We start from the raw sequence: 12,916 nt of genomic DNA, 5'->3' as shown, positions 1-12,916 counted from the left end.
TTATTATAATTACTCTATACTATTATGGTATTTATTAATATTTGAATTATCTTATTTTATTTCAGTTAGTTTGCCAAGTTCATCTAATATTTATGTTTTATTTCAATTAACAAAAATACTGACGTGATGAACATTCCCAAACAACTCCCCAAAAATCTACTGTAACTGTATATACAATAGATAGCTTTTTATTTGCTGTTTTAATATGGCTGGTAACAGGAGATTGCGATTTTTTTTAAAGTAAATTATCCAGTTGAAGTATTTGTAAATATTATATAAATATACAGGTGCAAATACCCCTATAAAGGTAAAAAAATAAATAAACTGTCTCTTAATTAAAAAAATATTTCTGGCACTTCTGGTACCGCAGTCGTGGGACAGGGTACTTGTATTTTAAAAAGCTTATTTCCGGTCTTGTCAGGAAACTCTCAGTCCTCGGGAAAATAAAAAAATAAAAGTGGATGGTGTCCCGTAAACCGAGCGGTTGTCTTGATATTATCTGGTTAAATCTCGACGACTTAAAATTCAACCTGGACCGATTAAATGGACAAATAAGGTGAGGGAATTACGCATCTTTTGCCATAGTCCCTACAATAAGTATCGCCACCTTTGAAAAGCTACTAAAACAAAACAAATCCAGCACTTCGATAAAGCTAAGCTAGAGCTAAGGGACACTCCGTTAGCCAGTGTGTAAACAGTGAGTCTCTCTCACAAATATAACTTACTCAAAACTTTGACGTTATGTGTATTAAAGCTGTCCAGTTATTTTCTTGGTTCTGCCTAAAGGAGATCTGCTAGTGCGTAAGGTTTGTAGCAAGGGATACTCTGGGCCCTGTCAAATTGGTTATCATTATCAACACCACGAGAGCAATATTTCGTACTTTAAAATGTCATTCCAACGTCCATAACATCGAGTTAGTTTGTGTATATATTTGCCTGATTGAAGTCACATTTCTATTTTGCTGCATTGTCTTAATTCAGCATTTCATTCTTCAGATCAACCATTTAACTCACACGAGTAGAAGTTGTGTCATGAAACTTAATTAAATAGGTTTTACACGGAAAGCACTGCGGTTAAATGTCAATTTATAACACGTCTACTCATATATTTTATTGTTAAGGAATGTTCATCACATTCCGATAGAGTCAGTGAATTAAATTGTGATGTATGCTATGGCGTGTGTTGCTGTCATATTTGCTTTTCGTGCTGTTTTCAAACTTGTTTGCATAGAGTTCAAACTGCTTGATCTCTAGATAATCATTTTTAGGTAACAACATTTTTGGTGCAATGTTTAGATTGCTCATGCATGCACAGATGTGCTTGCAATCATGTTGGTATGCTTTGAATGTATTTTTAAGTAAGGGTTTTATTAGGGAAGTATTTAAAGTCACCATGAAATCAAAATGGACAATTCGTATTTTTTATGGAATTTTGCAGTATTTATTAACTGAATGATTTATCCATGCACTTCCCCTCTCTCTTGTAATGACATTTCTTCTCTGATGATGTGTTTACTGGCGTGAGGGCGAGCACATGAGATCACAGCAATAGCAAACCACAACAATCCAATCAATTCCCGCCCTATGTTTTTTCTTCTATGAGAAGCAGTTACTTTTGGATGTACATCACAATAGTTTGTTTTCATTTAGCAGATACATCTGTTTAAATTGACTTCTTACAGCTTGTGAGTATCAAATTAGCATAAACAAAATAAATAAAATTTGTTCCTAAGGGGTACCAGTGCACGCCTAGATACCACAGGAATGGATATCACAAGTCGTTGCACCCTGGGTGACCCCAACAAGCTCCCAGAGGGAGTGCCTCAGCCTGCCCGGATGCCCTACATCTCGGACAAGCACCCTCGGCAGACCTTGGAAGTCATCAACCTGCTCCGCAAGCATCGAGAGCTGTGCGATGTGGTTTTGGTGGTGGGAGCCAAGAAGATTTATGCACACCGTGTGATCCTGTCCGCCTGCAGCCCCTATTTCAGAGCCATGTTCACGGGGGAACTGGCCGAGAGCCGGCAGACGGAAGTTGTCATCCGGGATATTGATGAACGAGCCATGGAGCTGCTCATCGACTTTGCCTATACCTCCCAGGTATGCATTTATATTGCTGTATGTTCAATATTAGAGCTGCACTAAATGTTCAACTGTTGTACATTTTTATATTAAGGTCCAGTGCTTGTATTGAAGTTCAATATTAAACTTTAAACCAGCTGATGTAAATTGTGTGGTGGCCTGCAGGTGACTGTGGAGGAGGGAAACGTGCAGACTTTGCTGCCCGCTGCTTGCTTGTTGCAGCTGGCAGAGATTCAGGAAGCCTGCTGTGAATTCCTCAAGCGACAACTTGACCCCTCCAACTGCTTAGGCATCAGGGCCTTCGCCGACACTCACTCCTGCAGAGAGCTGCTGCGTATTGCTGATAAGTTCACCCAGCATAACTTTCAGGAGGTAATGGCTGACCTCCACACACCCTCTATTGTTTTGACACTGAATGTACCATGACTTTGAACTTGAGTCTTTTTGTTTTCTTTTCTCATTTGTTTTTGCTGTCTTTTGTTGTCCAGTATAGGTCTTAATGTACTCTCTCTATTAATCATAAATGCAATGACAATGTAAACTGACAAACATAAATGCAATGACAATGGAGAGCCACCATCGTGATGCCACGCCCCCCACCCTGTCAGACCAGCACAGTCTCACGGCAGTTCGTGAAATGGTCACGTAATTTAATCTATTGATTCGTGTACACGGACGCGTTTATCTGTTTTTTTTTTTGTTTTTTTTTGTGATGGTCAGCACGATTCCGTAGCATTAAGAGCGACTATGGTAGCGAGTAGTATGAAAGGCCGAAAATCCGGTTGGTTGGGGTGGTAGATGGGTCAAACAACACAGGACTTTCACCCAGGAGACCGGGGAATCGTGTCCCGCGCGTCAAGTTTTCTAAACTCAACCGTCCCGTTGTTCTTTTACTAAACCCAACCATCCCGTTGTTGTTCCGCGTGTCATGGAAACGTAAGCCCACCCACAACCTTTTCCTTAACTTAAGGGCCCGTGTTCATTTCACAGAATTCTTCTGTGGGCCCATCACTGAATTTTCGGCGATTCTTACAAAGAAAAACCTATTGGAAAGCCCGGATGAGTAATTAGTTGGGTTCGTAAAATAACGAAATGATAGTTTTTAAGTAGAAAAAATATTTATGTAAAGAGATATAGTAAAATAAAAAGTGCTTACCCAACCCCCCCACCCCCCCGACGACATTATCATCGTCCATCACGATGTTTTACTGTAAACATTGTCAACTGCCAATTTAGGGGTCATCGCCCAACCCTACACTTTACTGTAAAGTTCAATAAGTTAATTTTAGTTAATAAATTAGGTCTCTGAACAACAATTTTAATCATTTAATCAATCATTTATTAATTTTGTTGTTGAAATTAATTTATAAATCTATTGTTCACTGAATCACTGCTAATTTATTTTGTTCATAATACGTTAATTTTAATTTATACAATGTAAAACACTTTTTAAAATATCTTTAAAATGTATTCTTTTTTTTTTTATTCAGAAGAAAAGAAAGAAATGAAATTAATCCTTTAATTCAGCAAGGATGCATTAAACTGATTAAAAGTGATAGTTAAAGACATTTATAATATTACAAAAAATATATTTCAAATAATTGCTGGTCATTTAAACTTAATGTTCATCAAAGTATCCTGAATAAAAAAAATACATATTAAGATATTAAAATAGAAAACGATTATTTTTACACACACACACACACACACACATATGATGTAAACAAAAACTTTTGTTAGAATTAATTGCGATTAATGATTATTTTAAATTAAATTAAATTAATATTAAATTAAATTAATTTTCCCAGAATATTGCTGTATTTTTGATAAAAAATGCAACCTTGGTGAGCATTAGAGGATTATTTCTAAAACATTTAAAAAATCTTACCGACCTCATACCTTTGATGTTATAAATGTTGTGTAAGTATTGTTCTTGTTAGTTCAAGATAGCTAGTGTTTGAACTGAAGTTAATGAAGCCTTACTGTACATTGATCTTGCATGGTTTTGTTTAAAAAAGAAAGCTAGATTCAAGAAGTAGTTCTGTTTGTAATCATAAGGATTGTCACAATCCTGGAATACCTGTACATTTCAGACATATTAGAAAAAAAGTTGATTTCCAGGCTTGGAGAAGTCATCGAAATAAATAGTCAATATAAATGTTTTCTAAAAATACTAATTGAAATATTTCTTTGGTTTTTACTTTGAAAATTACACTGATCAGAAAGAACCCTGTATGTGCCAAGTGTGACTTCCCTGTTACTAATTTTAGCCATGGACTTAACCTTTCCTTCAACTAGTTTAGGGTTTCCCTGATGGCCGTTTAACCCTGTTATTTTTGACTCATGGGAAGAACACCCATTGCTGGTATCAAATGAACACCCTCCTTATTTCTTTATTTAGTTTAAAAGGGTCATATTCACTGCTGGTGTTATGGGTTCAATTCCCAGGAAAAATATTAACTATATATGTGTGAAACTGTGAATGTGTTTTTACAAATAATTGTGATCTGCTTCTTGAAAGGAATTGATACCTGTCACGTGGCCTGTTCATGTTTTTAATCATTTCTACCTTTTAGGTGATGGAGAGTGAAGAGTTCATGCTGCTGCCAGCCAACCAGCTGATAGACATCATCTCCAGTGATGAGCTCAATGTTCGGAGTGAGGAGCAGGTGTTTAATGCTGTAATGGCCTGGGTTAAATACAGCATTCAGGAGCGCAGGCCTCAGCTGCCACAGGTCAGATATAAGCATATGAATCACTATAGACATACTGCTTGTTGTAAACATAATTTGGAAGAAAATTAAACTCAAGTAGTTTTGTATATGTAGTATATATCAATACATCTATCTAATATATATATATATATAAAACTGCATGCATTTTGTAGAAGAACATTGTTTTGGTTGTGCTTCGGCTCTGCGTGACTCTGCGGATGAATATAGCTCTTCCTTATTGCTAAAAAAAGAGAAGAGAGATTATCCTACTGCTCATAAAACATTTACTACTAGGCTTGAGAGATATAACCAGTGAGTTTAGATGGAAAGGATCTCAAGCTGACTAGCTGAAGATGTTACTATATCTATACCCATTAATAGTCACGGTACTTCCTTGAAAATAAATTCCAGCACAGCGCTACAACAACCACAATGAAATTACAGTTCACAATAGATAATGTTTTACAATGAACTCTGTTAAGAGCTACATATTGCAATTTATGTGGTCAATAAAATACCCTACTACCTGTTGAGTAATAAAAACACCATCTCTTCATCGCTATTTCAAATCCCTTAGTTCTCGCCATCTCTGAAAAGCCAAGCCAATGTAGATTCTGGTTTTATTACGAGCTCTGTCGCATTCTTTTTGCCAGCAGACTCTCCTCTGTTCTGCGTTTTTTTTTAAAACGGGTGATTCCCCAGAAGTTCGAGATTTAGCTAACCTATGCCACTCTCACACCATACATGCATCATAGTAGCCAGAGCAACTTTTTTTCTATTTATGGATATGAGGAGACATGCACAGGCGAGTGACGTACGTATGCAATTTCCTGCGAAAACCATCCCGCTAGGTCTAAAATATAAACACTCTTAATAGGCCATAGTAAATCAGGGTAAGACAAAAACACAATTTGGAAGAAAGATTGATGATGTATTGACTTATGTAATTTTTTTTCATTTTGAACAAAAAAAGGTTACATAGTGTACAAATTCTTCTCTTTTACATGTATATTATGTTATTATTTAGACTTAGAATAATTCATGAGACGTCATCCGTTTTTGTCATGGCAACAGGTTCTGCAACATGTGCGTCTTCCCCTCTTGAGCCCGAAGTTTCTGGTTGGGACAGTGGGTTCGGATCCTCTGATCAAGAGTGATGAGGAGTGTAGGTAAGTGTGAACAACAGTGCTATAAATTACTTCAATAATTGTACTATTGTAGTATTTACCATATAATCTACACTGGCCACTACAGATTAAATGTACGACTTTATGCCCCTTTTGCCAGAGTCCGATATCTAATAAAGAGCATAATTGAATTTTAACTGCTATAGTTCTCTTCATTTGTCAGTTCATTCTTATGAAAAAGTTTTTAATGTAGTGAGACCAGACTTTTCAAAGACAAATTTGAAAACCTTATGTTAATACTTAATACGATAGCTATTTTGACAAAATTGTGTGTGTATTCGACATTCAAGCGCAATAAGCCATGAAAGAGCACTGAACTGTCTGGGTTTATATAAACTGAATATTATGTTCAATAAATAGTATTTAAAACCTTGTGTTTTGTAGGTCATTTTGACGTAAATCTCTCCTATTAAAATATAATGTCTTACTGAGCCGTTTGCAATCAATCTGAACCATTCAAATATATATATATTATATATACAGTGGACATATATATTATATATTATATATACAGTATATATATATATATATATATATATATATATATATATATATATATAGTGAGGAAAATAAGTATTTGAACACCCTGCTATTTTGCAAGTTCTCCCACTTGGAAATCATGGAGGGGTCTGAAATTGTCATCGTAGGTGCATGTCCACTGTGAGAGACATAATCTAAAAAAAAAAATCCAGAAATCACAATATATGATTTTTTAACTATTTATTTGTATGATACAGCTGCAAATAAGTATTTGAACACCTGTCTATCAGCTAGAATTATGACCCTCAAAGACCTGTTAGTCTGCCTTTAAAATGTCCACCTCCACTCCATTTATTATCCTAAATTAGATGCACCTGTTTGAGGTCGTTAGCTGCATAAAGACACCTGTCCACCCCATACAATCAGTAAGAATCCAACTACTAACATGGCCAAGACCAAAGAGCTGTCCAAAGACACTAGAGACAAAATTGTACACCTCCACAAGGCTGGAAAGGGCTACGGGGAAATTGCCAAGCAGCTTGGTGAAAAAAGGTCCACTGTTGGAGCAATCATTAGAAAATGGAAGAAGCTAAACATGACTGTCAATCTCCCTCGGACTGGGGCTCCATGCAAGATCTCACCTCGTGGGGTCTCAATGATCCTAAGAAAGGTGAGAAATCAGCCCAGAACTACACGGGAGGAGCTGGTCAATGACCTGAAAAGAGCTGGGACCACCGTTTCCAAGGTTACTGTTGGTAATACACTAAGACGTCATGGTTTGAAATCATGCATGGCACAGAAGGTTCCCCTGCTTAAACCAGCACATGTCAAGGCCCGTCTTAAGTTTGCCAATGACCATTTGGATGATCCAGAGGAGTCATGGGAGAAAGTCATGTGGTCAGATGAGACCAAAATAGAACTTTTTGGTCATAATTCCACTAAACGTGTTTGGAGGAAGAAGAATGATGAGTACCATCCCAAGAACACCATCCCTACTGTGAAGCATGGGGGTGGTAGCATCATGCTTTGGGGGTGTTTTTCTGCACATGGGACAGGGCGACTGCACTGTATTAAGGAGAGGATGACCGGGGCCATGTATTGCGAGATTTTGGGGAACAACCTCCTTCCCTCAGTTAGAGCATTGAAGATGGGTCGAGGCTGGGTCTTCCAACATGACAATGACCCGAAGCACACAGCCAGGATAACCAAGGAGTGGCTCTGTAAGAAGCATTTCAAGGTTCTGGCGTGGCCTAGCCAGTCTCCAGACCTAAACCCAATAGAGAATCTTTGGAGGGAGCTCAAACTCCGTGTTTCTCAGCGACAGCCCAGAAACCTGACTGATCTAGAGAAGATCTGTGTGGAGGAGTGGGCCAAAATCCCTCCTGCAGTGTGTGCAAACCTGGTGAAAAACTACAGGAAACGTTTGACCTCTGTAATTGCAAACAAAGGCTACTGTACCAAATATTAACATTGATTTTCTCAGGTGTTCAAATACTTATTTGCAGCTGTATCATACAAATAAATAGTTAAAAAATCATACATTGTGATTTCTGGATTTTTTTTTTTAGATCATGTCTCTCACAGTGGACATGCACCTACGATGACAATTTCAGACCCCTCCATGATTTCTAAGTGGGAGAACTTGCAAAATAGCAGGGTGTTCAAATACTTATTTTCCTCACTGTATATATATATATAAAAAAAAAAATTTTTTATTCTCTATAAAACTTTAAATGTAAAATTTCCATTCCAGTCTCTAAATTGTGTCAGCACATATTAATCAACACTTCTTGCCCTTACAGGGACTTGGTCGATGAAGCAAAGAACTACCTTCTGCTACCCCAAGAGCGCCCCCTAATGCAGGGACCTAGAACCCGGCCCAGAAAGCCTATTCGTTGTGGAGAAGTACTGTTTGCTGGTGAGTGTTTTAGCAAACAGATCTTAGTTCTTATTCCATTGATTGATTTTTGTTCACTTTCCAAGATTTTCCCCTGCCACATCTGACTCAAGCAGTCGTGTGATGCGAGTTCTGTTTGTGTGACTGTTGTCCTGTCTGCCAGTGGGAGGTTGGTGCAGTGGTGACGCCATCTCAAGCGTTGAGCGCTACGACCCCCAGACCAATGAGTGGAGGATGGTGGCATCCATGAGCAAACGGCGCTGTGGAGTTGGTGTCAGTGTTCTGGATGATCTGTTGTATGCTGTTGGCGGACATGACGGCTCATCTTATCTCAATAGTGTGGAAAGGTGCTGCTTGAATTATACAAATGAATCAGCATTTATCTAGAATCTAATGAATAAATCTTCACAAAATGAAATAAATTAAATTTGTATGGATAAATACGAATGTCCGCCCTCTGCTGGCTCTGTCAGGTATGACCCAAAGACTAACCAGTGGAGTAGTGATGTCGCCCCTACTAGCACCTGCAGGACCAGTGTGGGTGTTGCTGTATTAGGGGGTTACCTGTATGCTGTGGGAGGTCAGGATGGCGTTTCCTGTCTCAACATTGTAGAAAGGTTAGTATTAAAATAATTAGATGATTATTATCTAAATATCTCCATGGGCATGGCTTGCATTTTCCTTTGGTAGGGGATATAATGAGATATGTACTTTTTTCCATTTTTTTTTCAGGTATGATCCGAAAGAGAATAAGTGGACTCGTGTTGCCTCAATGAGTACCAGACGGTTGGGTGTGGCTGTAGCCGTATTAGGAGGTTTTCTTTACGCAGTGGGCGGCTCAGATGGCACATCCCCACTAAATACAGGTAAATACAGGAAGATGTAGAGGCAAAACTCAGTAACATTGGAGTCAGACCAAAGTGATCAGATATTGCTATGATTGCAATTAATATTTTATGTGTCTTCTGTACTTCTAAGAATAAATGCAGTTGAGGAAGGTTTTGACAGTTTCATGTTGGCAGTATCAGATGCAATCCAATAAATGACAATTACTAAGTTTGAACTTGTCAGTTCAGGTAAATGTGTTATTGTTTAAAGTTGCAGTAGTTGTCTAGACCATACCAGTACCAAATATGATATGAATATAAAATCAATATGTAATTTCTCATTACAGATACCACAGATAAATTAATAAGCTATTGAATACAGTCCCTTTTTAAGTCAAATAGGAACATAAATATTTATTATTTTCAAGAATAGCTCAAGTAAAAATTGCTTCAAGTTTTTTCAAATAATTAAACAGTTATTAATAATATAAGAAGCAAATTAATGAATTATGAGAGGCGAGTAGTTTTCTCTTTTTTGTCAATATTGCTTGATTAATATTAACATGGTAATAGACCGGTTCATAAATGACTGTAATTACATTTAAAGGGATAGCTCACCCAAAAATTAAAATTATGTCATCATTTACTCACCCTCAAGCTGTTCCAAACCTGTATGAGTTTCTTTCTTCTGTTGAACACAAAATAAGATATTTTAAAGAATATGGGTTACCAAACAGTTGGGGAAAAAATCCATCAACTGTTTGGTTACCCATATTCTTCAAAATATCTTCTTTTAAGTTCAACAGACAAAAGAAATTCATACATCTTTGGAACATGAGGGTGAGTAAATTATAAATTTTCATTTTTGGGTGAACTATTACTTTTTCTGTTTAGTATCAAATTGATAAAGTGCTAGTATTTTTGTGATGACATTTTTTTTTAATACAAAAACTGCTCAAATGTTTGGGTTCAGTATGATTTTTTTATTATAAAAGAAATCAATGCTTTTATTCAGCAAGAATAAATAAATTGATCAAAGGTGACAGTAATTAATAATGTTACGAAGGATTTCTATTTTAAATAAATGTTGTTCCTTTGACCTTTCTATTTATGAAAGAATCTTGAAGAGATTTCAACATTGATAATAATAAAAGATGTTTCTGGCTGCTGAAAATTCAGCTTTACCATCACAAGAATAAATTACATTTTTAAATAACTGTTTTCTAGTTTATTATATTTTAAAATGTAATAATGTTTCACAAAAGTACAGTTTTTATTGTATATTTCATCAAGTACATATTTCATCAAGGCATATTTCATCATGCCTTGGTGAGCATGAGAGACTTTCAAAAACATTTAAAGAATCTGACTGATCCCAAACGTTTGAACAGTAGTGCTGATTGCTGAATTTCAGGTATTCTAAAGGAATTGCAGAATGTTTATTAACAGTTATTTTGTTGGCAGTGGAGCGGTATAACCCGCAAGAGAACCGCTGGCATACGGTGGCACCCATGGGGACCCGTCGGAAACACCTGGGCTGTGCCGTGTACCAGGACATGATCTACTCTGTGGGCGGCAGAGACGATACCACAGAACTGAGCAGCGCTGAGCGATACAATCCCAGAACCAATCAGTGGTCCCCTGTGGTCGCCATGACGTCCAGAAGGAGCGGGGTATGTGATTCTTTGATCTCGTTTCAGCCTCTTATAAAACAATTGCCCAACAAACAAATTCTCTCTTTTGTTCTAGGTTGGTTTAGCAGTAGTAAATGGCCAGTTGATGGCAGTTGGAGGTTTTGATGGTACCACATACCTGAAAACTATAGAAGTCTATGACCCTGATGCCAACACATGGAGGTAAATATGCACCGTTCAAAAGTTTGGGGTCAGTAAGATGATAAAAAAAAGGTTTATTCAACAAGGACGCATTAAATTGATCAAAAGTCATAGTAAAACGTTTATGTTGTTGTTTTTTTTACTTTCTATTCATCAAAGGATCCTGAAAATAAAAATGTATCAGCTTTTCATTACAATGATTTCTGAAGGGTCACGTGACATTGACAAATGGAGTAATGGCTGCTGAAAATTCAGCTTTGCCATCACAGGAATAAAATACATTTTAAAATATATTAAAGTAGTGAAAATTTTTATAATATTTCACAAGATCACTGTTTTACTGTATTTTTGATCAAATAAATGCAGCCTTGGTGAACATAAGAGACATTTAAAAACATAAAGACCCTAAATGTTTGAACCTGAATCACATCATATGTGATTTGCCAGTCACTAATTGTTTTTTCCCACTCCCTTAAGGCTCTATGGTGGAATGAACTACAGGAGGTTGGGAGGTGGCGTTGGTGTAATAAAAATGACTCATTGTGAATCACATATATGGTAACAACTACAGTATCCATCTCACAGATGCCTCACCATAGCTCGTTCCTCATAGAGACATTGTGCATCATGCAAGAGGAAATCCTGGTTAAAAACTGAGTATTGTCTCCAGTTACTGAGATGGCAAACCAAAGGTATACCATCTCTGGAAGCTGCTCTGAGGAGACTCACCTGTACGGCCATAGAGCATCACTCCATTTTGTTTTTACATTTGGTTTCTCTTTCGTACTTGAGCATAGCCAAAGGCAACGATTTGAAGAGAGAAACAGCAGCCGGGAAAAAAAGCATCAGCCAGTGCGTTTGTTTTTATGGATGGAACTAGGCTTCTGTCGGTCTGTTTGACTGCTTTGAAGAATGACAGTAACCTGAAACACATTACTGGGGATTAGTGTGAATGATGCTTGTGTTTCCCTGAATTGGATGCACTGTGATTTCTTTAACTTTAGTTTTTTTATGAGTTGTACACTGAGCATTATCTGTTTCTGCATTCTTACCAGATGTAAGCAGATTAGTTGGTCTTTTGTTTCAATCCTTGGTGTACTGAAAATGCAGTTCCTCCCTGAAACATTGCAATTTAACGAAGGCTGTTGCAGAAGAAAAGAAGTTATTTTTGAAGCAGTCAAAAACAGGTTTGACGTATTATCAATTTGTTTACTTTTATACAACCGAATGAATCAGTCCATGCACTTTAATCCACTAAGATTTTTTTCTATTGAAGTCTGTATTTTTTTTTTCTTTAAAATATAGTTGGATGTATTGCTGGGTTCCTCAAATCCAACCCTGGAGGGCCAGTCATGCAGAGGTTAGATCGAACTCGCCTACCTGCAATTTTCTAGTAACTCTGAAGACCTTGACAAGCTTGTTCAGGTGTGTTTGATTAGGGTTGGAACTCAACTCTGCAGGGCAGTGGCTCTCCAGGACCGGATTTGAAAAACCCTGATGTATTGTTTTATGCAAGTTTGAGGACTAAGGTAAAAAAGTTTCTGAAATTTCAGAACAAACAGGTTTCTAGTTTTAGCAGCCTGCACGTATGGTCAGAAATTTAATGTTAAACTTGTTACTGAATATGAGATATGAATCTCTTTGAAATGTACAACTACCCTTTCATTTTTTTTTTACAAACACTCATTTTCCCACAGGACAGTAATGCGTTCTATTTTGGTGTTGAAATACGGTTACATAAAGTATATCTTCCATGATCTTACCTTATTTAATTTTAAAGATGTCCAACTGTCTATACATTTCAAAACTTTTAAAAGTTGAAATAAAACAGGAAAAAAAATATTAAAATGCTTTCAGTCGATTCTGAAATTAACAACTGATCAACCTATTTAAT

At 36.9% G+C, this 12,916-nt stretch overlaps 1 protein-coding gene across 1 annotated transcript; it reads left to right on the top strand.

Moving 5' to 3' along the window:
- Nucleotides 1-421: 421 nt before the first annotated feature.
- klhl20 (kelch-like family member 20) lies at nt 422-12,779 on the top strand. The gene is made up of 12 exons (XM_084120763.1): nt 422-556; nt 1,734-2,100; nt 2,248-2,454; nt 4,659-4,817; nt 5,871-5,965; nt 8,266-8,381; nt 8,524-8,707; nt 8,834-8,977; nt 9,093-9,226; nt 10,652-10,860; nt 10,937-11,043; nt 11,500-12,779. Exons 1-12 carry the CDS (start codon nt 462-464, stop codon nt 11,582-11,584), a joined length of 1,902 nt encoding a protein of 633 aa, XP_083976889.1. The 5' UTR covers nt 422-461; the 3' UTR covers nt 11,585-12,779.
- The last annotated feature ends 137 nt before the right edge of the window (nt 12,780-12,916 follow it).

Source organism: Abramis brama (genome assembly GCF_963993115.1).
Source record: "Abramis brama genome assembly, chromosome: 7".
NCBI classification, from domain to species: Eukaryota; Metazoa; Chordata; class Actinopteri; order Cypriniformes; family Leuciscidae; genus Abramis; species Abramis brama.
This window is presented reverse-complemented; position numbering and strand designations above follow the sequence as displayed.

Coding starts and splice junctions, on each gene's coding strand:
- klhl20 (XM_084120763.1), top strand. CDS start 462: ATGGTGTCCCGTAAACCGAGCGGTTGTCTTGATATTATCTGGTTAAAT. Junction 2,455..4,658: donor CCCAGCATAACTTTCAGGAG/GTAATGGCTGAC, acceptor TCTACCTTTTAG/GTGATGGAGAGTGAAGAGTT. Junction 5,966..8,265: donor AAGAGTGATGAGGAGTGTAG/GTAAGTGTGAAC, acceptor TTGCCCTTACAG/GGACTTGGTCGATGAAGCAA.